This window comes from Talpa occidentalis, unplaced genomic scaffold (genome assembly GCF_014898055.3).
Source record: "Talpa occidentalis isolate TD23 unplaced genomic scaffold, MPIMG_talOcc4v2.1 talOcc4.4, whole genome shotgun sequence".
NCBI lineage: Eukaryota > Metazoa > Chordata > Mammalia > Eulipotyphla > Talpidae > Talpa > Talpa occidentalis.
This window is the reverse complement of record NW_023604295.1, coordinates 45,585,196-45,611,708: the sequence shown is the minus strand read 5'-3', so window position 1 is coordinate 45,611,708 and position 26,513 is coordinate 45,585,196. Positions and strand designations below refer to the sequence as shown.

Sequence of the window (26,513 nt, the reverse complement as noted above, 5' to 3'; positions counted from 1 at the left end):
CGGGCGGCAGGAGAGGTCTGCGCGCCATGTGGGACCCTCCTCTGGTGGCCGGGGAGCAGCAGGGGATCGAACCGGCGCCGCATAGGCCGCGGGCAGCTTCGCAACCCAGCGCTCAACCGCTGCGCCACCGGGGAGGCCCTTACCTTTCCATTTTTAAATAACTTTGACCTATTTTTTGTATGGTATAAGCTAGTGGTCCAATTTCCCCAACATTATTTATTGAAGAGAATTTTCTTGCTCATTGTTGGCCTTTGGCTCCTTTATTGAAAACCAGTCACCCATATATGTATGGATTTATTTCTGGACAATGAATTCTATTTCAGTGATCTGCATGTTTGTTTTCATTCAAATACTGTGCTATTTTAATTACTGTTGCTTTGTGGTTCAATATGTATATTTTGATAGTTTGAAATCAGTGAATGTGATACATCATTATTGTTCATTTTCCTAAGGATTTCTTTGGCTATTCAGGGGCTTTTGTGATACAAGAAAATATGTGATTTTTTGTTATATTCCTGTGAAGAATGCCTTGCAAAGTTTGACAGTAATTGCGATGATCTATATGTTCCTTCAGGTAATATAGCTATTTTAATGTTAATCCTTGCAATTTATTATACAGTATTATCTGCTTCTTTATATGTTCTGTTATTTCTTTCAACAATATCTGGCATAGTTTTCAACCTATAGGTCATTTTTCTCCTTAAATTTATTCCTAGTTTTTTGATGTGATTGTAAATACAATGGTTTTATTTCTTTTTCTGCTAGTTCATTATTTTATTATGGAAACCATAGTTTTTAAATATTGATTTTGTAGTCTGTTACTTCACTATGTTCATTTATTATTTCTAAGAACTTTTTGTAGTGTCTTTAGGGTTTTCCCTGTATATTATGTGATCTGTATACAGTAATAGTTTTAATTCTTTGTTTCCAATTTAGAATCCTTTTATTTTGTCTCCTTTTCTAATTCCTCTGGTCAGCACTTCCAGCACTATATTGAATAATAGTGGTGAGAGTGAATATCCTTGTGTTGTTCCTAATCTTTAAGGGAAATTTCAGTTTCTCACCATGATTTTGGTTGTGGGTTTGTCACATATGGCCTTTAACATGTGGAGGTTTGTTATTGCTATGAGTTTTTATCATAAAAGAACATTGAATATTGTCATATGCTTTTCCTGTGTCTACTGAAATTATGATTTTTGTCCTTCCTTTTGTTGATGTGGTCTATCATTTTTCACTGATTTGTGTATACTGAACTATCCTTGCTGCTCTGAAAGAAGTTCCACTATCTTGGAGTATGATACTTTTAATGTATTGTTGAATTGATTTTTAATATTTTTTGAGATTTTTGCATCAATATTCATCAGAAATGTTGGTCTTTAGTTTTCTCTTTTTGTGATGGTCTTGTCTGACTTTAGTATCAGTAATGCTGGCCTTGAAATATGTTGGGAGTTTTCCTTCCTCCTCAAATTCTGGAAGAGTTTGAGAAAAAGATCTAAGTTCTTCTCTGAACACTTGATAGAATTCACTGAAGATCCTAAGGAGGCTTTTTTTAAAAAAAGATTTATTTATTTATGCATACAAGAGCTGGGGTGTAGGCCAGAGGTGCAGAGGGGTGAGAGGATTCACCAGAGCATAACAGGCAAATCTGCTGAAATACACTGTTGAGGGGAGCAGCAGGCGAGACAGGAGAGGTCTGCTGTGCCATGTGGGTTAGCTCCCTGGCCAGGGCTGCTGATAGCTTCATAGTGCTGAGACTTAATCCCTTGCGCTACAAGGGAGCCCCATCCTGAAGAGGCTTTTAATGACTGCTCCACTTTCCTTAGTTATGATCAGTCTGTTCAGATTTTCTATTTATTCCTGATTTAATCTTGGAATGTATGCTTCTAAGAATGTGTCCATTTTTTAAAACTGTTTATAGTAATTGCTTATGATCCAATTATCCCTGTAGTATTTATTATAATTTCTTCTATACCTCTGATTTTGAGTTTTTCTTTGTGAGTCTAATGGTTTGTCAATAGAATTAGTGATAATCACATTAAAAAATCTCAGCAAAGTGATATCTACATCTATATACCTATCTATAACTGTATCCAAATCTATACCTAATTAAACAACCGGGGACAATATGGCATCCGTGTTCAGAAAAATCTACATGGATCTTGCAAAGTGCTTTTTGTTCAAGAATCCTGAGTAAAAGTCCCATGGGTTGATTCATGTTCATAAAACTATAAAACATTTCTCAAAATGTGATCTGCCAACCTCTTAGTATCAGTTATAATTCCTGCTGATCTACTAAAGTACTGGGCGTGCCCCTTAAGTTTCTTTAGATGCTTTAAGATCTGGAATTTAAGACCAAGAATCAGTCACTCTTTATTACACCAGTGGTTTGAACTGGGACAAACTGGTTATGGTAAAGGAAAGTAAGTAAAACTCTAATAGAAAGAAATTTTGAGGCAATTATAGAAACCCCAAATTGGGTATTTTTAAAATACTGTCGAATGTTTCTATTGTGGAACTATTCAAACAGGTAATATGACAAGAGTAGCATAAAAGAAGTACTTGCAGATAGTGGACTAGATGACTTAGAGTCTTTTGAGCTGATATTCTCTATCTTTTCTCTGTGCAGTGTGCTAAACCAGTGAGCAGTGATGTCTCCATTTCCCATATTCTCCCCTTTGGCTAACAATTGAAATAACAGTGCTACATATGGTTTAGCTTAGATAACAGTAAAAAATAAAGAAATTCCGAGAGGTGCATTCCCAAGGACATATTGCTAAAGTTAACAAGTGTTTTCATTCTATAAATTGCCAAGACTACTTGCCCCTTATTCTCTCTTAATTCATCTTCTAACCCAAATTTCTCATATTCTTCTAATATTTGAAAAAGGTACGTTCTGAGCTTGCCCCCCTTCAGGGTAATGCTTCACTCCTACTTTCTGACTTTACTGGTGTTTTTCAACATTCATTCAGCAAACACTTACTATATACCTACTCTATGCCAATATTTTATTAGGTAATAGGAATACAATACCCTGTTTTTGGAGCACTCAAAAGTTTTAGGATGTTAGTGGGTAGTAGTTTTAAAAAATCAAATATAATAAAATGTGTTTAAAGGGCTATATGAATAAGGTGCTTTGACAGTTTAGATAGTAGAGAGAAAAATCAGCACTAAAAAAACTCTATAAATAGCCCACCTCCTCAGTCCATCTGAATTATGAATCAATTTACAATATCCTTTATTTTCAGTCTTTTTTGAGGTATATTATGAAATATCTTTTGCCATATTTGTTATAAATAACATCATTTTGTTTGTGCTGATAATTTTAGTTACTAAAATTTACTTTATTGATTTTCCCTTAATAGAATTCATGAGACAACTGTCTGACACTATTTTTATTTGGCTAATACTTAACTTTCCTTTAAAAAGTAGTTTAGCATGCATAATCAGTAAATTATTATAATTATTATTATAATCAGTAAATTATAACCCACAGCCAGATCCAGCCTACCACCTTTTTTGGTATGATGTGTAAATTCAAAATGTGTCTTTAATATTTTAATGGGTGGGGAAAATCAAAAGATGAGTAATATTTTATGGCACACAAAAAAGTATACCTAGGTTTATGTATTTTGATTTTATAAAACATGTCTTAAGAATCATATTGTGGTTGAAACAGAGAGCAATGAGGAGCATTATTTGACAGATAAGACAGTTATACATTGATGGGTTTTTTTTCAAAGTTATATAATAGGAAGTAATAATTCCGAAATTTCTGAACCACACTTTCTACTATATTATTCTGCATTTTTTAAATAGCTTTACTAATTATAAAGAAAATCACCCATTAAAAGGTACAAATTAATTGATAGTACCAATTTGAAACTTAATAAAATATTGATAGAAAAAAATTCTAAAATAATTTCCCTAATTCATTTCTATCTATAGTAGCATGAATTACAGTTAAGTATTTTCTGATGCCCAATGTAAAATTTTTATTAACATAAATAATGAGGAATTTTTACAATAATTTATAACTTTTCATGGTTTATGCAAATTTATTAGAATAACTCAATTTAAAGTGATATACTTAAGCTCACTTTCAAAAATTTTGTATTTTCAAGATTTTCTTAACTGCTTAACATTGTAATATTCAATATTAATGGTATTTTATTTTCCATGAGCATAGTAGTTTCCATGACTGTACCATATGTATCTATAATAGAGTTTTCATTAGTTCAAATAAATGTTGACATAATTCACCAATTTTTACCCTTATCATTGGTATTTGTGATATGACATATATACATTTCAATATTTATTTACCAATTAGATCTATCTAAAAATTACTTTTGGTTCTTTCTAAATTAAATAAGAAATCACTTCTCATAATACATCTGGGAAAAAATTATGCAAAGATAAGCAATTATTCTTCTAGCAAATTAGTCTTTCTCATGTTTCTGCTTGCACTGAAAATGTTTACTACTGAATGACAACAAAGCTAACAATGAACGATATTTTTGCTTCCATACATGCTCACTACTATAATGTCCATCAAGTTTTTAATTATACTGTAAGACATACTGTTCCCCCACACTACTTGTTAATTTTATATAATTAACAACTGCCTTTTTCCTTTTTCTGTTGTTTCAGTTAAAGGATCAAGAAAGTTAAGTCTGCCAACAGATCTTAAGGCTGATCTTGGTACGGTAGGCAAAAGCCAACAATTTTAAGTTTTCTTACACTCTCTTGGTTGAACATTTTTACCAACCAGTCCATGAAAAACGCAAGTTTCCTAGATGGCAGTGTTCGATGACTTTCCAAAACGGCCTTCTTGAAAGTCACCATACAGTTCTGTTGGCAGCATTCAACATTTTGTTCGTTAACAATCATTTTACAAAATTATGTTTTTATAAATCATTACACCCCAAGATATATAATGTTTTGTTTTATTTTATCATAATGTTTTTAAACAGTGAATAGTCACATATATGGACACTTTGTGACTATAATCATGTGAATGTACATCATTTCTTGTGGAATTATTTTACCTATATTGGATATTAGTGTCATTTAATTTTAATCCTATTTAACAAAAAAAGTCTAACACAGAAAATAATGACACTCTGGTCATATTTTTAATTTAGGGAGGTTACTGAAAATTTGGTTCACTTTTAGTGTATTTTTTGTGATGGTCACAGGCTAACTTACAGCTCTGAAATAAGTCTTTATTAAATAGGCCTTCAGAAATTTTTCTTTCAGAACTTTTGCCTGTTCTCACATAGGTTTTTGTTAATTAAATTACCTTTATTTTCATCTCCTGTATTCTGACTTAAAGCTATAGCATTAAATCCTACTAATGTTATTGTTATATACCAAAAATACAACTACTCTTTGAATTATTCTTTTAGGAATTTACAAAACTGTTTCACAGACATTACTTCGTTTGGTTTTCTTAGTAACTCTTTATGTTTATTGTCACAATTCCCAGAGCAGAAACTGAGATTATGTTCTTAAAAAAAATTATTGAATTAAGATTTGAAACTAGATCATAAAACAGGATACTCAAAAGTTTTTGGACCACGTTCACAGGCTCTTTGTATCTAAGTTAAGTAACTGTTAGACAACACATCATTTATTGCGTTTAAAATCCAATCACCTATACTCATGAATTTAATTAATTATATAATCACATTTTTGAATGCAAAGTACTAATAGGTCTTAGTTCTATATTAAAGAAATTATTATGAACTTAATATTTTACCAGTATAATTGTAATTATGGTTCCATTTATTGACCTACAGTATGTCAGACACTGTGCTATATGCTGTATATATTATCTGACATAAAGTAATTGATATTGTTTGTATTTTACATATGAATAATTCAAATTTGCCTAAGGTCACCAAGTTAACAAAACTGAACTTTAAGTCTATATGACTGCAAAAATCTCAAAACTACCAACCTAATAAATTGTGGAGCACATATTATGACAAACATCAAAAAGATGACTAAAGATAGAATATGCTTTTCTCTAGAAAAATATACATTCTGACATTTATTCACATAATTTCCACATATCATTTCTTTCCTAGAATGTTGAAAAGAATAATGAGATTACCAGTCTATGTCTAGATTTATTAGAAGTAGTAAAGAGAGCTCTTAGTTATCATTTCAATCTTCAAATTACTTAAGCATGATTAATATTAATAAACACATTAATAAAAATATCTATAAATGTCCTCAAAATCTCCAATTATCTCCCTCCCAATTCATTCATTCTCACTTTTACGCATACTTAAAACAAAAATGAATTATAAGATCTCATACATGTAACAGGTAAAACATTTGAGTGCTTATCACTTTGCTAAAGGATATTTTGCACTTAAAGAATTCATAGTAAAATTTAATAAATCTGTATTTCTAAGTATATAGTTTCTTTTTAAAAATATTTCCCACAGATTTCCAGAAAAAAAATCATAAGCCTTCTTAAAAATAAACAAATGTCTGTATATGTGATAATCCTTCATGTAAAACCTTTGTGTAAAATATACGTTAGGTCATTTGTAAAATACTTTGGAAAGATTATTTTCCAGTAGTGTATAATCCATTAATGAAGAAAGAAGAAGTTTAAGAACTTATATGTGTTACCTAAAAGAACTAAACTAAACAAAAACAACTTTTAGATTTTAAGAACAAAATAAAGAAAGGGAAAGGAAAAGAGGGATGTAATTTAAGTAAAAGGTGTCAACTGTATGGTGATGGATGGAAACAAGGATTCTGGTGGCAAAATAAGGTAGTATATACACATGTACATTTAAAAGACTGCACTCCTGAAAACTATATCATGTTATAAACCAGTATTACACTAATATAAAAAAAAAAGCTATTGCAATAATTGCAATAGACCAAAGGAGGCCCTGAAGTAGGATAATAGTGGAAACAGGAGACATTACAATTTATGGGATTGGGAGCAGTGGGAGAACTGGGCTGGTAAGGCCTAGGAAATAGGCAAAGAAAATGATACTTTAGTTATCCTTGACACCTCAGTGTTAGATATAGCTCTCCTGGAGAATGTCTGGTTTGAGAAGAAAGGAAAATGAGTTTGAATTGCTAAAGGAACACCAGTGTTAAAATTAACTTAGTGAGCAATAAAAATGTAGGGTTAAAATCTAAAATCCAAAGTAATAGGTGACATTTACCTATATAAAATAGAAACTGTGTATATGAGCTATTCATTTTGAATAGCTATTCTTTTGAAGACAAAAGAAAAATAATATATTAGAGAGCCATAAATATTGCATACTAATTAACTTCTTTGTTATAATGATCCTTAACTGGCGGTGGGAGAATATATTATAACATTAATAGTAAAATAATAGTAATAGTAAAAACCTCCAATATTGGGTTGCCAAGATGGTACGTTCCTTGCTTTGCTCACAAGAGGCACAACAATCATCCAGGAACTAGATACAACTGAGAGAATATCACTCCAAAGTGGTGAGATTGAAGCAACCACAGCACCTCAGAAATTAACACAGACTACATTACAAGAGATGCTGAGGAACTAACTACATGAATCAAAATGAGAGAAGGTGGATAGACAGTGATGCACAGAGGTGGCAGTCTGGGGGCGGCAGTGATTGCAGGACTGCCAGTCCAGCCAAAGGCCATGAGGAAGGGAATCAGATGTATGGTAGCACACACCCATAGCCCAGATGAAGGCCAAAGTGAAGGAGCTGAAGTGCTCCAGCAAGGAGGATAGCAGAGTGAGCACTCTGGACTACACATGCTCCCCTCCACCCTACTGTATACTGACAGTGGATAGACTGTCAAGTGTCCAATTTGAGACCCCATAGAGGAAGAGTAACGGCAGTGTCATGTACAGGAACCAGACCACCCCCAGCATGGCTATGACAAAGAGTGATGTCCCTCCCCCACCCCACTAACACAAAAACAGCTTCCAACTTGTCTCAGACACCTAAGGAATCCAGCAATAACCAAAAAATAAAATAAAGCAAAAGATAAGCAATTTAGTACTAATCAATGATTCAGTTTTAAGCCAGGGGTAAAGTAGTAAAATGGGCAGATGAAAAAATATAATGCCTAGCTTGAGGCCTCAAGGTTAACATGACATCACAAGAAGAGAAAAAAACTCTACAGAATTCAGACTCAAAGAAATGGATGATTATATATCCGTATCTTAGAATTCAAAATTGCTGTTATGAAGGAACTCAATAAGATACAAGAAACTAATAAATGTAATTCAAAGAGAGACAAGAAAACTCAGAAAAGCATCTTGATGCACACAGGTACAAAATAAAATTAGTTCACAGGAGGTATATATTGAACTAATGAGCAAGAAAGATTCAATACAAAGACCTCAATGAAACCAGAGTGCTATAGAAAGCTATGGAAATAGATTAGACATAATGGAAGAATCAATTAGTGAGCTCAAAGATAGAAACCTAGAAATGATTCAGGAAGAAGAGTGAAATATTTTACAAAAATGAATACTACAAGAGCTATCCAGCTCTGGTAGGAAAGTTAACATAAGGATTTTGAGTATTCCAGAAGGTAAAGAGAGAGAGAAGAAACAGTTTATTCAAAGTAATAAGTAAGAACTTCCCAAATCTGGGGTAGGAACTGAATATAAAAGTCCATGAAACTAACAGAACACACGGTGAACTAAATGCAAAGAATCCTATAATAAAATACATTAGTAAAATGATCAGAATTCTGAGAGAGACTATTAAAAGCAAGTAGGGAGAAAAAGCAGGTAATTTATAAAGGAACTCCATCAGCTATCATTACACCTCTCAAGAGAAACTCTCAAGACCAGGAGCTGGTGGATGGACATATTCAAAATAATGAAAGATAAAAACTGCTGTTATGAATATACTATGGCACAAACCACTCTTTAGCTATGAGAGAGAAATAAAGGTTTTCCCATACAAACAAAAAACTTAAGGAGTTCACTAGAATAGACCCTTCCTTCCAAGAAATGCTGAAAGGAGCTCTTCTACATAAATTGAAAAAAAGTTCCCCAAAACTGAGTAAGGCAAAAAATAGAACCAGAAAACAAAACACAAAATGGTAGTATATAAATAAATATCTCTCATATCAATAAATCACCCTAAATGTAAATGGACTGAGCTCACCAATCAAAAGGCATAGAGTGGCTGAATGAATTGGCAAAACAAAATCCAACTAGATGCTACTTCCATGCCTCACTTAAACTATAAAGGGAGAGCCTCCCTGGTGGCGCAAGGGGTTAAGCACTGCGCTATGAAGCAATCCGTAGCCTCTGTGGCATGAGTTCGATCCCTGACCAGCCAGGGATATTCCCACATGGCGAGGCAGACCTCTCCTGTCTCACCCGCTGCTCCCCTCAGCAGTGTACTTTGGTCAGTCTGCCTGGTCTGTTCCCCACTCTGTCTCTGGTGAATCCTCTCAGCTCCCCCCCGTACCTCTGACCTGTACCCCAGCTTGTATGAATAAATAAATAAATCTTTAAAAAAAAGAAATAAACTATAAAGGGGATCAAATTGAAGTGATGGAAAGTAGTTCTTCAAGCCAATAGAAAATATAAAAAAGGACTGCTATACTTTCATCATATAAATAGATACTTCCAACCAAGAAAGATAACAAGAGACAAAGATGTGCAGGAAAAAATAACACTTATGAATACATGTGTGCCCAACATTTGAGTGCAAAAATATATGCCAAATATTAGCACCAATGAAACCAAGAGTTGAGAAAAATAAACAAATACACAAGTCTTTAGCCAGATTCACAAAAGATAAAATACAAATAATTAAAATCTGAAACAAGGAGAAATTACAATAAATACTGTAGAAATATAAAAGATAAGAACATGTATATACCAAAAAATTGGATAATGTAATAGAAATGGATACATTCTTAGAAACAAACAATAGTCCAAGGTTAAATCAGAATAGAAAATCTGAACAGACTGATGTTAAGTAAGGAAATTGAAACAACCATCAAAAACCTATCCAGAAAACAGGAGACCGGGAGCTGATGGCTTCACCAATGAATTCTATCAGATGTTCAAAGAAGAACCATGCTTATTCTTTTCACTTCTTAAAAAAAAAAATCAAGCAGGAAGGAATTCCAAACATTTTATGAGACCAGCATTACTCTGATATTAAAGTCCGACGAGGACATCACAAAAAAAAAAAAAAGAAAGAAAGAAAGAGAGAGAGAAAGAAAATTAAAGACCAGTATCTCTGATAAACATTGATGCAAAAATCTCAACAAAATATTAGCAAATTAAATTCAGCAATACATTAAAAGAATCATACTCCAGGATCAAGTGGAACTTCCTCCAGAGATTCTAGGACAGGTCAATATATACAAATCAATAAACATGATAGACTGCATCAACAAAAGCAGGACAAAAATAACATGTCCATTTGAATGAACAAAGAAAATAGGAATTCAACATTCTTTTATGATAAAACTCTCAAAACGGGTATAGAAGTAACAAAATTCAACATGTAAAGGCTATATATGACAACCCACAGCCCCAATCATGGTAAAAAACTGACAGGTTTTTCTTTAAGATCAGGCAAACCACAAGGATAGTCTCTCTCACTATTATTACTCAATATAGTGCTAGAAGTCCTGACCACAGCAATTAGAAAAGGAAGTAAGGCATCGATTTTGGGAAAGAACTGAAACTATTGCTGTTTGACAGTGAATGATAATATACCTTGAAAATTCCTAAGATTGGGCCTCCCCGGTGGTGCAGCGGTTTAGCGCTGGGTTGCGAAGCTGCCTGCAGCCTCTGCGGCGCCGGTTCAATCCCCGGCTGCTCCCCGGCCACCGGAGGAGGGTCCCACATGGCGCGCAGACCTCTCCTGCCGCCCGCTGCTCCCCTCAGCAGTGTACTTTGGTCCTTCTGCCTGCTCTGCTCCCCGCTCTGGCTCTGGTGAATTCTCTCACCCTCCCGCGCTTCTGACTGTACCCAGTGCATGTATAAAAACCAACCAACCAAACAAACAAATAAATAAACAAATAAATAAATAAACATGCCTCTATAAAAAAAAAAAAAAAGAAAATTCCTAAGATTCCATAAATAAATAAATACAGTAACATGACAGGCTACAAAATATCTGTTATATGTCTATGTGCAAATGACAAACTAGCAAAAAGAGAAATCAGATTAATGTGATTTATAATCACATTAAATAGAAAGAATACCTTAGAATGAATTTAACCAAAGAAGTGAATGACCAATACATTGAAAATCATAAAGAGATTATTGAAAGAAATAGAAGAAAATAAAATGAAGTGGTAAGCTATTTCACGCTCATGTATTGGTAAGAATGAACATCATTAAATGATCATAGCACCTATAGCTATACACAGATTAAGTCCCTACTGAATTCCAACTTCATCCTCCACAGAAATAGAACAAATAATGATGTAAGATAAACTACAGAAGAACTTTATAATTAAAACAATCCTGAAAAAAAAGAAAATGAAGGAATCAGGCTTCATTTTGTCTAACTATCCTACAAAATTGAATTTAATCTAAACTTCATAGTATTGGGTCAAAAACACAGGGTTCAATGGGACAGAATTGAGAGCCCAGAAATAAAGCCACATATGTATGGATATCTAGTTTATGACAAATGAGCCAAGAGCAGACAATGAATTGATAAATGGTTTGGGAAAACTGGATAACATGCCAAAAGAAAAAAAAAGTTCACAATTTAACACCACACACAAAACCTATAAATAAATATTGGACACATGGCCTCAAACCATAAAATACATAGTAAAAAAAATAAGTTAAATGCATCCTTGATCTTTGGGGATTTGACTCTTAATGGAAAGGAAACAGAAGTAAAAATAAACAAATGGAACTACATCAAAGTAAAAATTTCTGCAAGTGATAGAAATTATCATTAAAACAAAAAGACATCTTGGGCCTCACCTGGTGGAGCAGCGGTTGAGCACTGGGCTGAGAAGCTGCCGGCAGCCTCTGCAGCGCCGGTTCTATCTCCGGCCACCAGCAAGGGTCCCACATGGCGCGCAGACCTCTCCTGCTGCCCGCTGCTTCCCTCAGCAGTGTATTTCTTTGTCAGTCTGCCTGTTCTGTTCCCCACTCTGGCTCTGGTGAATTCTCTCACCCTCCCGTGCTTCTGACTGTACCCAGTGCTTGTATAAATAAATAAATAAATAGGGCCTCCCCGGTGGCGCAGCGGTTGAGCGCTGGGTTGTGAAGCTGCCCGCGGCCTCTGCAGTGCCGGTTCAATCCCCGGCTGCTCCCCGGCCACCGGAGGAGGGTCCCACATGGTGCGCAGATCTTTGAAATTTTTATTTTCTCTGCCTTTTGGGGTGAGGGGTGACTTGAAAGGTCTCATTCTATTCTTGACCAAAGCTTCTCTTAAAGGAGTTTATTATGGGAAAATTTATTCATTAATTGAAAGGGCAGAGAGTGGTATGTAAATTGTCTCCCAGATAATTAAGTAAAAGTGCTAGATATTTTTTAATGACAGAACTAAAGAGATGTCTCTCATATCAACAGTTACTAGTAAAATAATTTACTTTTTATAAGACTTTCAATATGTATCACAAAACAAAATCCTACAACAAACACCTAAAGAAAAGTGATTCAAAATTTAGTAGTACAGTATATTAGACAACTACTGGCAAAAGTAAACATGTTATATCACATAAAAATGAAACATGTTAATATCTATTAAATATGATGTGAATATCAAAATTGAGCTCAATAAAGTAGAAAAGTGCTTATATTTATAGTGATGGAATGTACCATCCACAATGATACATTATAAATTTTAATAAACCAAATAATGTAGGATTAAAAATTATACAGAGGGCCTCCCTTACGGTGCAAGGGGTTAAGCACCACACTATGAAGCAATCTGCATCCTCTGCAGCACTAGTTCGATCCCTGACCAGCCAGGGAGCAACCCACATGGCGCCTGTCTCGCCTGCTGCTCCCCTCAGCAGTGTATTTCAGTCAGTCTGCCTGTTCTGTTCCCCACTCTGTCTCTGGTGAATCCTCTCACCACCCCCCACACCTCTGGCCTGTACCCCAGTTGTTGTATGCATTAATAAATACATCTTTAAAAACAAAGAAATAGAGAGCAAACAAAGGGATCTAAAGAAAGATAAAAATCACAAATAGGGAAGGAAGCACAATGGACTATGGTGGTGGACTATAGGTGATTCGATGGTGGGTGCACCATGGTGGTGATACCTGATGGGAAGAGTCCTAATATTACCACAACTTGAAAAATAAATGTCTAAAAAAGAAAACATCTAGATTAATAAAGAAACCTAATACTAAGATCTAAAATTAACTATAATATTTCATTCCATATAAAATTTGTGTGATAAGAATAACAATACTATAAAAATGCTTTAGGATACTCAGAGTAATAATTTTTTGAAAGTGAAATAAATTATGAAGCTAAAATAAGCATACATGAAAAAACAATTAAGAATCTTGAGGCCTCCCTGGTGGCACAAGGGGTTAAGTCTCAGCACTATGAAGCTATTGGCAGCCACCGCAACACTAGTTCAATCCCTGGCCAGACCCACATGGCACAGCAGACCTCTCCTATCTCGCTTGCTGCTTCCCTCAACAGTGTATTTCAGTTAATCTGCCTGTTCTGCTCCCCACTCATCTCTGGTGTATCCTCTCACCCCCTGCATCTCTGGTCTACACCCCAACTCTTGTATGCATAAATAAAAAATCTTAAAAAAAAGAATCTTGCATAATTATGAATGAACAAATAAGCACTATCAGTAAAGAAGTAGAGATTAGAAAAAGGAACCAAGTAGAAATTCTGGAGTTAAAAATTACAATAGATAAAACTCAAAAAGATTCACAGTGGAACACTACAATCAAACTTTACAAAGTGAAGGTCTTAAAAAGAGAGCAGTGACTCATCAATAGAATTAACAGAAGGCAGTGAGATGACATTTAAAGTGCTGAAAGAAAATTGTCAACAAAGAATTCTGTATCTGGCAAAATTTAGTATAAGAAATACTAAAGGGAGTCCTGTAGACCAAAATGAAAGGATGGGATACAAGACAAAGTATACTTTAAGTCCAAAATTGTTACAAGAGACAAAGGACATTATCTATTGACAATAGGTTCAAGTCATTGAGATGTAACTAACCATTGTAAGCAATTATGCACCTAATAGCAGAGCTCAAGATATATGAAGAAAATATTGATAAAATTGAAAGGAGAATTGGACAGTTCTGTAATAATAGCTGGAGAATTCAATAGTCTACTTTCTATAATGGATAGAAAATCTAGACAGGAGATCAAAAAGGTAATAGAAAACTTGAATAACACTATGAATCAACTTGCCTTAACAGACATATATAGAGTATTCCACACAACAAACGTAGGATACATATTCTTCTCAAGTGTACCTGAAACATTCTTCAGCATAGAACATATTTTACACCACAAACTAAAAACCTAAAAAGATGAAAATTACTACTTACTCTGTTACCAAAACCAGACAAACAAGAAAATTATATGCCAATATCCCTGATTGACCATCATGCAAAAATCTTCAACAAAATACTAACAAAACAAATTAAACTATTTATCACAAGGATTATATACCAGGATGAAGTGGGATATATCCCATGGATACAAGAATGGCTCACTATATGTAAATCAATTCATGTAATAGATCACATCAACAGAAGCAAAGATAAAAGTCATATAATATCAATAGAAACAGAGAAAGCATTTGATAAGATTGAGCATGCATTTATGGTAAAAATCCTAAAAAAGATGGGAATAAAAGGCCAAATATCACAAACCAGCAGCCAATATATAATAATATTTAATGGTGAAAAACTGAAAGCTTACTCCTTAAGCTTAAGAACAAGACAAGGATTCCCATTGTCATGACTTGTTTAACAGTACTAGGGGTTTGGGCTAAATCTATCAAACACAGGAAATAAAGGAAATTCAAATCAGAAAATATTTCTATACTCACAAAAATAGAGAATCCTAAAGACACCATCAAACAGTTAGTAAGAACTATAAATAATACGACAAAGTGGCTGGTTACAAAATCAACACAAAAGTCCATAGCCATTTTACATACAAACTACAAACAAGAAGCAAAAGAAATTGAGAAATTGACTCCATTTGTAGTTGCTTCAAAAAGAATTAAATACCTTGGAATCAACCTATGTGCGGAGGTAGAAGAACTATAAAATGAAAATTACAAGGTGTTACTGAAGGATTTAGCGACATGAGAACATGAAAGGATATCCCCATGCTCATGGGTGGGGAGAAATCAATATAATAAAAATGGCTATTCTGCCTAAGAGGATATATAAATTGAATGCAATCCCCATGAAAATATCAGTTATGTATTTCAGAGAAAGTAAGTGAACAAAAAAAGTACTGAAATGTCTATGGAACCACAAAAGCCTCAAATTATAAAAACAACCCTGAGAAAAAAGGAGGAATGGAGGTATCACATTACCAGACCTCAAACTTTACTATAAAAAGCAGTATTAAAAACAATATGATATTGGCACAAAAATAGATACATAGATCAAGGGAATAAAATTGAAAATCCAGAAATAAATACATGTACAAACCAGCACCTAATCTATGATAAAGCAGCTATCAGCATAAAATGGGGAAAGGAAAATCTCTTTAATAAATAGTGCCAGGAAAATTGGAAAGCCACAAATGGAAGAAGTAAGGTAGATCATTTGCTAATCCCATGAACAGAAATAAACTCCAGATGGGTATTTAGATATAAAACATGCAACAATAAAATACAAAGGAGAAAACATTACTGATACAGTCCATGCTGATAAAGATAATGATAAAGATACTTTTGGTGACTAAACCCCAATGGCAAGGGAAATAAAAGCAAAAAAAACAATTGGGATTATCACTAGTTGAAAAGCTTTTATAAAGCAAAAGAAAACACAATTAAAATAACATCCTATTGAATGGTAGAAAATATTTACACAATATATACATGACAAGGGATTAATATCCAAGATTTAAAAACTCATACAATTCAACAATAAAAAAATTAACAACCCAATTAATAAGTAGGCAGCAAATAGGACAGTTCACCAAAAAGTTTATCCAGATGACCAAAAGACTATGAAAAAATGTTTATCCTTGCTTCTAATAAAAGAGATGCTAGTTAAAGCCACGAGATTGTATCTCATGCCCATGAGAACGGCATATATAAAAAGACCTCCAACAAGTGCTGGAGAGGAACCAGAGAAAAGGTACTGTTGGTGAGGGATGTAAACTGGTACAACTACTACGACAAGCAATATGGATTTACCTTAAAAACTAAAAATGGAAATACTATACAACTCAGCAATGCCACTCTTGGGCAAATTGCAAAGATATGAAATCATCAACACAAAAACCCATACATTCCACAATTTCACAGCAGCATTATTTACAATAGCTAGGACACAGAAGTAGCCTAAATGCCTAAATATCCATTAACTGATGAGTGGATCAAGAGGATGTGGTATATCCATACCATGTAGTATATATGGTCATATGACAGAATGAAATAGAGCCACTCTCAACAGTATGGAGGGAATCTGAGAGAATTGTGTGCAGCAAAGTAAGTCAGATTGATAAAAGCAAATACTCGACATGTAAGTGGCATGCAATTCAATAATATAAAGCACTCTCAAAAACCAGTGGACATTAATACACATCATTAGTGCTCTGAGGTTAAGAAGGAGGAGGGAAGAAAAGGGACAAGGAATATAAGGGGGACATGGATGTCAAAAAATTTATATATATATATATATAATAACACACACACATATATACATATATAAATGAAAATCATGCAAAACTTTCCTTCTAACTATAATGGAATAAAACTAGAGACCAGAAGAAAAACTGAAAAATTTATAGAATTTGGAAATTAAAAGAGCACACTCTTAAGTGACCAATATATCAAAGGGAAAGTCAGACAGGAAATTCAAAATAATCTGAGACAAATGAAAAGAAAAAGTTAAAAATATGGATTGCACAAAAGAGAAAACCCAGAAAAAAAAATCTATAGCATTGTAAATGCCTACATTAAAAGGAGGATCTCAGTGCAATAATCCAAATGTACACCTCATTCACTTGTGGAAAGCAAGTTAAACATAAAGCAAACAGAAGATAATAGAGATTTGAGAGCAGATAAAAACAGACTAGAAAAACGATCAGTAAAACCAAAAGTTGGTTGTTCAGCAAATTGACAAACCCTTACCTGGACTAAAAAAATAGGAGAGAAAACACACACAGACACATCCATAAATAAAAGTGGGATATTATTATCAACCTTATAGAAATAAAAAGATTACAAAAGATTACAAGAGAATACTAAGAACAATTGTATGCCACCATTACATAACCTGGATTAAATGGACAAAGTCCTAGATCAAAACAGACTCCAAACCAAAGGGAAAATCAGCAAATAACTATAAAAAATAAAAACATTGCGTCAGTACTCAAAAACCTCCCAACAAAGTCCAGGATGGTGAAAGTGACCAAATATTTAAAGAAGAAATTCCAGTCCTTTCAAACGCTTCAAAAAAAAAAAAAAAACAAAAAAAAACTGTGGTAGTAACATTTCCTAATCCATTTTATGACATAAGCATTACCCCTATTTTGAAGCTAAACAAATACCACAAGAAAATTACAGCCCAACAGGCCTTATGAACATCCATGCAAAAATTCTCAATACTAACAAACAAAATTCAATAGCATATTAACAGATTGCATACCAATACCTAATAGAATCTATCCCAGAGATGCAATGATGGTTCAACATCAGAAAATGAAATATAAAAACCACATTAATAAAATGAAAGGAAAAAATATGATGATCTCAACTGACATAGAAAAAGCATTTGTAAATGCTCTTTTATGATAAAAAGCACTCAGAAAACTAGGAAGAGAAGGGAACTTCCTTGACCTGATAAAGGTATTCATGAAAAACCCATGAACAGCATCCCAATCATCAGTAAAATAGTGAAGGGCCTCCCCTGGTGGCGCAGCAGTTGAGCTCTGGGCTGCGAAGCTGCCCGCAGCCTCTGCAGTGCCAGTTCGATCATCAGCGAGGGTCCCACAGGGCGCACATACCTCTTCTGCCGTGCCCGCTGCTCCTCTCAGCAGCGTATTTCATCAGTCTGCCTGTTCTGTTCCCCGCTCTGGCTCTGGTGAATTTTCTCACCCTCCCGTGCTTCTGATCGTACCTAGTGCTTGTATGGATAAATAAATCTTAAAAAAAAAAAAAAAGTAAAAGAGTGAAAACTTTCTTCCTTAAGATTTAGAACAGAGCAAGGATGCCCGTTTTCACCATTTCTTTCGTGTTTTCACCATGTCTATCTTATAATAGAAGTTCTAGCCAGAGAAATTTGGCAAAAAAAAAAAAAAAAAAAAAGACACCCAAATTCCCATATTGGAAAAATTAAAACTATCACTATTAACAGATGTCATGATAATGTATATGTGTGTGTATACATATTTATATATATATATATATATATATATATATCATCCCATAGAATCACAAAGAACAACCAGAGCTAATAAATGCAGCAAATTACAGGGTTTGTGATAAACCTGCAGAAACCACTTGTGTTTCTATAAACCAATGAAATTTTTAAAAATAATTTTAAATGTCATTTACAAGTATCTGAAAGAATAAAGTACCTAGTAATAAATTTAACTAAATAGGTATAACATTGTACACAGTATATACAAAACATTGCTAAGAGAAATTAAAGATGACCTACATGAATGAAAAGACATGTTCATGGATTGAAAGGCTTAATATTTGTTGTTTCCTGCTTTTTTAATATGTGCATTCTCACTGGTGTAAGGTGGTATCTCATTGTGGTTTTGATTTGAATTTCCCTGATTATAAGGGATGTTGAACACAGAAAAAAAATAATTCAAAAAGATACCTGCACCCCTATGTTTATTGCAGCACTGTTTACAATAGGTAAGACATGGAAACAACCCAAATGCCCAAAAATAGATGACTGGATCAAGAGATGTGGCATATATACACCATGGAATACTATTCAGCAATCAAAAAAGACAAACTCATGTCATTCACAGCAACATGGACAGAGCAAGAAGGGATCACGTTCAGTGAAATAAGCCAGAAGAAAAAAGAAAAATATCGAATGGTTTCACTAATAGGCGGAATATAGGGGAACCAAATAAGGAATCGAGAAAAAAATAACAATAAAATAAAACTAGCAGGCAACTATAAATAAGAGACATTCTTTGAGGCAGAGGGAGGAAAAGGGATCAAAACGGGAGAGAAGAGCACAGGGGACTATTCCCACCACTATGAACTGGTGGTGGGAATTTTACAGGAAATGCACGATGATGTAAAAGATATAAATAAATTATGAAAATTTTAAAAAAGAAAGGCTTAATATTGTTTAAATAGCAGTATGATCCAAAACAATCTAATAAAGTCATGCAGTCCCCATCAAAATACCAATGCTCTTTTTACACAGAATGGAACACCTTCTTAAATTCATGTGGAAATGCAAAACATGAATAGCCTAAATAATATTGAAATTTAAAGTTGGAAGACTCACACTTTCTAATTTCAAAACTTACTGATTTGCACACGTCACTTCCCTCTCCAACCCTCAGTTTCTCAACTACAAAATGAGTAACTTACATGAGTCCTTATGACCCCAATATACCATTGTTTAGACTTACATGAATGTTACTGCCCCAAACAGTATACAGTATGTATTCAATTCATGTTTTCTGTTGGTGTACTTGCAACTCTTAAAGCAAGACTGTCTTGTGTCTAATTGGTTTGTTATCAAATCTCTATTTTCACATCAGCCTTCGTATCTGAAAGATCTCCATTGTTATTGGTGAAATAACCCTCTTTCTGCCAATACATTTGGTCATATTCAGCTCAGCCACATTTAACATTTATAGACGCAAAAAGAATTAAAGAAAAAATGGGTATATGGGACGGATATAGGAATGTGTTTTTATTATACAGGCGACAGGTAGAGATTAGAGTGCCAACTTCTTGAAGTCAAAAGAATAGACCAGGGCTCTGTGCTTAATACTACTAAATATGCACTAGAATAGCTAAAGTTAAAATTATTGACACAATTAGGCGATGATGGGGTAGCAGAGATCAGCTGGAACTCATACTCTGCTGGTGAAAATGCAAAATGTTACTTATTCTAAAGAATGAAATCTGATCTCCATTCAAATATACATATATATATAAAGTTTTTGGCAGCATTAATTTTAATAGCCAAAAATTAGAAACAACCCAAGTGTCCTTCAGATGGTGAATGGTTTAATGAACTGTACATCATACCATGGCATACTATTTAGTGTCAAAAAAGCAATTATGTATGATTAGTGGCATTTCATCAATGATAGACCACATATACAATGGTCCTGCCAAAAGGCTACACAATAGAGTCAGAGCCTCAGTATGTAGCAGGCGATAGCATCTAGGTCTATGTAATTACACTCTATGACATTCACACAATGACAAAAATCACCTGACAATGCATTTCTCAAACTGTATCCCCATCAGTAACAATGCCTGACCATATTGATATATAACTTGTATGGATCTCAAGAGAGCTGTGCTGAGGTGGGGCATGTGGGAAAACTGACCTTAAAAATTAATCCGTTTATATTGCAACTTTGAAATAACAAAATTTTGGAGATGTAAATCTGATTAGTGTTTGTCAAAATATGGAACATGTAAGGGAAAGGCAAGGAGTAATATGGTTGAAAAGAGTGATGCTGGAGATACTTGTGGTGATGTAACAGTTCTGCATCTTGATTGCAGTGGTAGTTACCCACACCTCATATATGACAAATTACACAGATCTATATGTACATACACACAAAACAAATAAGTCTATATAAAACTGATAAAATCTGACAAAGCTCTGAATTATACAAATGTCGTCTTCTTGGTTTTGACTTTGAATTATAGTTGTAGTTATGCAAGATTTTTCTGGTGGGGAAAGTGGGTGAAAAATACATGAGCTCTGTATACATTTTTAAAATAATGTAACTTAATTTTTTAATGTTTTAGAGCAAGTTTAGGTTTACAGCAAAATTGAGTGGAAAGTATAGAGGCTGTATTCCCTCTGGCCCCACACATGCATAGTGTCCCCCACTATTAACAGTCTCCATCAGACTAGTGTACTTGTTATAATTGATGAAACTATATTAAGACATCATTATCAGGCCTCCCCGGTGGCGCAGCGGTTGAGCGCTGGGTTGCGAAGCTGCCCGCAGCCTCTGCAGCGCCGGTTTGATCCCCAGCTGCTCCCCAGCCACCGGAGGAGGGTCCGCATGGCGTGCAGACCTCTCCTGCCGCCTGCTGCTCCCCTCAGCAGTGTACTTGGGTCCTTCTGCCTGCTCTGCTCCCCGCTGTGGCTCTGGTGCTCTCACCCTCCCGCACTTCTGACCGTACCCAGTGCTTGTATAAATAAATAAATAAATCTTGAAAAAAAAAAAAAAAAGGATATCATTATCACCCACAATCCATAGTTTATAGGAGGACTCATACTTGGTGTTTTGACATGTATCCACCATTTTAGTTTAATACAGTATAATATAAAACAGTTTTACTGCACTAAAAAAATCTTTGTCAACTTATTCTTCACTCCCTCCCCCTTAATCCCAGCATCCACTAAATTTTTGTTATTTCCATAGTTTGCCTTTTCCAGAATGTCAAATAGTTGGAATTATTTAGTATATTGCCTTTTCAGGTTGACTTTTCTTTTTGACCATAAAATATCGATATTTTTATCCCAGCTCTGTGAAACATAAAAAGGGAGATGTGTATGATACATCCCTTCCACAAACCATTCTAATTTAGCTGACATTAATTCGGGAAAGCTAAAGCAAATATATGGGTTTAAATGTGTATATATACACATACATATTTTTTCATATTTTAGTTTTACCAGTATGTGTTTACTCTTTTTTTAATAAACACCCTTAAAAGTCATCAGATGCATCCTACTCTACCTCTACTCTACCTCTGCCCTCCCCAGTCATTTAATATTGTTTGAACCATGTTCACAGTTTATGTTTTAATAACTCATGTGGTTGGTCTATACATTAGAAGAGGTAAGGGGAAAACTGGGTTTAAGTTATATGTGTCAGTTACCATTATTGTAACTGTATTATAATCATTATTTGCAACTTTATACATCTTGTAGCTATGCAGACCATTTCAGCTTAGTGTTGTACATATCTACATCTTCTGCCTTGGACTGCCAGAGATCCATGAGTTTGGGATGAGGCATAAACTGTGTTGCATCTGAGGTGGATTCTGATTTGGTCTTTGTTTCAGAGCTGAGTTCCATTGGCCAAGGGCCCTGAGTGTTTCAGGGCATGAGTTGTTTTGCAGGTATTTCTAGTTCAGCAAAGCTTCCTAGTTTTTTTATTTCTTTATGTTCAAGAAGTGACTCTTCTGTGTTATTTTTTATCCACAATTGTTTAACTTCATAAATTTGCTGACTTGTAGCATATGCCTTTTTCCCAGTTACCTTTGTGATAATTACTGACTGAACTGGGTAACAAACAAAAGTGGCCAGTCTAAGTGGATAAGCAGTTTTCTTAAACCTGGAAAGTTTTCTCACTGAAAGATTTATAAAAAGATACAAACTGTCAGCTGTAAGATGAAGACTTAAGGCGCTTGTTGTGTAAAACATGACTATAGTTAACAACTGTAATAAAATATAAATTGCTAGAGTAGAACTTAATGCTCTTATAAAAAGATGGAATCCTTTCACAGAATGTATGTATAGCAAATCACAATATCTACTTTAAATATCTTACAATTATATATATGGATTATACCTCAGTGAAACTTCCATGAATACTATTTATGTAACATTACACAATTTCCTGAAGCCCTTTTTTTGAACTTGAGTTTCCTTGTCTGTAAAAATCAAGCCAATGAAGCACCTACTTTACAGGGTTGTTGCAAATAAATGAGTAATGCATATAAAATGCCTGGCATTAAGTATTCAATAAGTTAATTTTCATCTTTTAAAAAAGAGTAAAACACTAGTGCATTTAAAAGCTGAAACCTAATTCTCATCCTTGTACTTGTTGCAAGGGAATCCAGGAAATGAACAATTTTAAGTTCTCAAACTCTACAATACAGAAAGGCTATGTATAACATAATAAAGCTAAACTCACAAGCTCTAAAAGAACACTTTGTCTCAGACAAAAGCAGATTCAATACTCAGGAATAAGTGTGACAATTTTTGCCCAGAGTTTACCGCATACCAGCAAGTGTTCTGGCATCTGACACCTATTATCACAAAATATACTATTAAGTAGATCATTTACAGAAGAGGAAACTTAAGCATTAAAACTTCAGTAATTTGTACAAGTAAATGGTAGAACTGGGATTTGAGCCCAGTCTGGCTGCAGAGTTAATAATCTTAAGAACCACTCTCAACTGCACATTAAGATGCTTCCATTCTGTATTTTAAACTTTATGCACTTGAAGTACTCCTAAAACTTATGTAAATAGATGCATAGTTAAATTATCCAAAAGAAAGTTCAACACCATTCATCTATTTCATATTGTCATTAATACAAACTGTTAACTAGTAAAATTTAAAAAATGAATTTTAATATCTTATAAAATTTTTGGCTAACTACTGAAACTGTGACTCTTAAAATAGCAAGGACTTGGCTATCTTCATTTGGTTTGAGCAAAAAGAAATGCTTATTTTTCTTCCTTTATTCTACATTCTTGAATTCACTTATATTAAGATTCAATTATGATATTTATGCTGCCGTCTTCCTCTTGGTACAGATCACGTAAATGGACACTGCACAAGTCCAACTTCTCAGAGTTGCAGTTCTGGAAAACGTCTTTCTAGTGCTGATGTTTCAAAAGTAAATCGCTGGGGTCCTGGAAGACCACCGTTTCGAAAAGCACAGTCAGCTGCTTGCATGGAAATTTCATTACCAGTTACAACAGAAGGTAGGTTAAAAATACCAATTTTTGTGGATGCAATTAAAACTTGAACAGGGTAACAAGGATAGAGGTCAGATGTAAAAGATATAAAAATTCCAGTCAACTCTAGCCAATGAGTAACTGAGGACCTGGTAGGGCTGTTGCCATTACTCAAATTTCATTCATCATCACACCATCTGCTTCATCTCTGAGACCTAAATGTTCTTCTTATTGGTAGGTTCCCACTTCCTCTATAAAAAGGGAGATGTATGCCTTATTCTGTTCTCTCCACTCCCAGCAACAGTTTCTTTCCATCTCAGTGGTAAATCTCTTAACGTGTCCCTCTGTACATAATTGTTTAATATCTTGCAACTCTATTTCCTGTCAAGTGAAAGTGACCAAGGAAAAGACAAAATATTAAAATATAAAATTCATAACCTTCATCTTCATGCTTTTAAAGAGGAAGGATTATTTGCTTATTTAGGAAAAAGTATGGGTACAAAGAGTAAAACACAAGAGGTAGATGGTCAAAAATTTTTACAAAAGAAAAAAAAATAAAATAAAAAAAATTTTTACAAAAGAAATCTTGTAATTTTGCCAATTGGGGGGAGAAATAGGAAGAAATAATCTTAGGAAGATTTGCTATAGTGTCTGTGCTATTAACACTCCTCAAAAAAATGATAGTAATTATCTAAATTATTCTTCAGAAAATGTTTTTCAATAAAATTTGTTTAGTCTGTTTCTTTAATATTATGACATACTATATCTGGTCCATTGACATACAATGTTACCTCTCCGAGGTGTCTATGAGTCACCTTTGAATGTTGATAAACCATAAATAGAAACATTTTGGTAAATTAATAACTAGGAATTTTTTAACAAAAGCAAAATGTAAAGGTTAAAAGAAGCAGAGCTCAATCATTGGATTGAGAGTTGGTAATTTTGAGTTTTAAACATTTCTGCCTCTAACCTGTCCTGGATTCTAGGAAAACTATTTTAACTATGTATCAGTCACCAGATCTGTAAAATGCATAGATGATATCCAAGCTCCCTGCCATCTCAAAATTCTGTAGCAATTATTTTTATAAACTTGCTAAGGGATAGAAAGGAAGAAAATGAGGAATACTATATTTCATTTCAATACTATATTTCACCCCAGAAAAAGGATCATCTGAGGAAATTAGCCTCTTTATATAAAAATAGTCACACTTGTACTTATCAAAAGGAAAAGAAGACTAAGAGGAATATGAGGAACTCGTGCTCTAGAGTGGCTGATTTTAAGAATACAACTTTCTTAATATTGTTTAACCGAAGTGGTGAGTTTATACTTGGAGTATACACATGTTCCAGTATTGATGAGTAGGAGAACCTAAAACTACCCTGTTTCCTGTAAGTGGGCTGAAACTCTCTAGCAAGATTACCACTGCTACTAGGATGGCATCCTGTACAACTTCTTATTTGTCCTCTGGCAAAATTAGGACTGGATTAGAATTAAAAATAGGCAGTTTGAAATTAATTCAGGAAGATAACACTTGTTCTTTGGCCTTGGCAAATAGCTCAATTTTTATAACTATAATTACTCCAGATATAGTTAAACCAAAAATTGTGTTAGGGAAATGTATTTGCCACAAAACATGTTACTCTTCCGGTAAGCAGACACAATGTTGTCATTAAGTGGGAATTGCTAAGAAATCTCATTTCAACAATAGAGAGATGGGAGTGAGGCACAATTAACCTTCACTATTTAGACTAAAAAAATTTTTTTCAGATTAGAGATTTCCATTTAACTTGAAAGGTAAGGTAGAGAAAAAATGATGAACTGGAACTCTGGAAACTCCAGTTCTGGTCCATCTCTGCCTAAATTTATGATTTATACTTTTGGACTTGAGTCTTTCCAACTTCAAAATAAGCTGGTAACTGGATCAGCTGCTTTCCAGATCAGTTAATAAAGAGCAAATTCACCTTATCCACATAATTTTAGTTTTCATATGTTAAATCTGATTTTACTTTTTCTGGAAACACACTAACATGTCATTTTTGTTTTTTAAATTTCCATAGAAAGCCGAGAAAATTCTTATAATCGCTCTAGAAGTTCTAGCATCTCCAGTATTGACAAAGATTCTAAAGAAGCAATTACAGCACTATACTTCATGGAGTCCTTTTCTCGAAAAAATGATTCCACCATCACTCCTTGTTTGTTTGTTGGAACTAGTCTGGGAATGGTGTTAATCCTCTCCCTAAATCTACCTTCAGCAGATGAACAAAGATTTACAGAGCCAGTCATGGTATTGCCAAGTGGTAAGAGTTTTTATTCCCTCATTGCTACTTTTTCAAATTAGACATTAATTTGCAAGGTCTATAAACATTCAGAACAAAGATTATAAATATTGTGTTTAGAACTACCAAGAAGTAAGTCATTTGCTATATTACAACTTATATTTCCTTCAGTATGAAATAATCATCTCTGTGTAA

The 26,513-nt window shown here is 34.1% G+C and overlaps 1 protein-coding gene across 3 annotated transcripts in view; it reads left to right on the top strand.

Moving 5' to 3' along the window:
• Positions 1-26,513, top strand: part of STXBP5L (syntaxin binding protein 5L) — a 190,429-nt gene that overhangs the window by 144,337 nt on the left and 19,579 nt on the right. For 2 of the 3 annotated variants that reach the window (XM_054700531.1, XM_037525474.2), the window contains 3 exons: positions 4,651-4,701; positions 23,898-24,068; positions 26,100-26,339. In XM_054700531.1, the coding sequence (XP_054556506.1) occupies positions 4,651-4,701; positions 23,898-24,068; positions 26,100-26,339 (462 nt within the window). The remainder of the gene's footprint in view (positions 1-4,650; positions 4,702-23,897; positions 24,069-26,099; positions 26,340-26,513) is intronic. The other variant, XM_054700530.1, reaches the window with a different exon arrangement.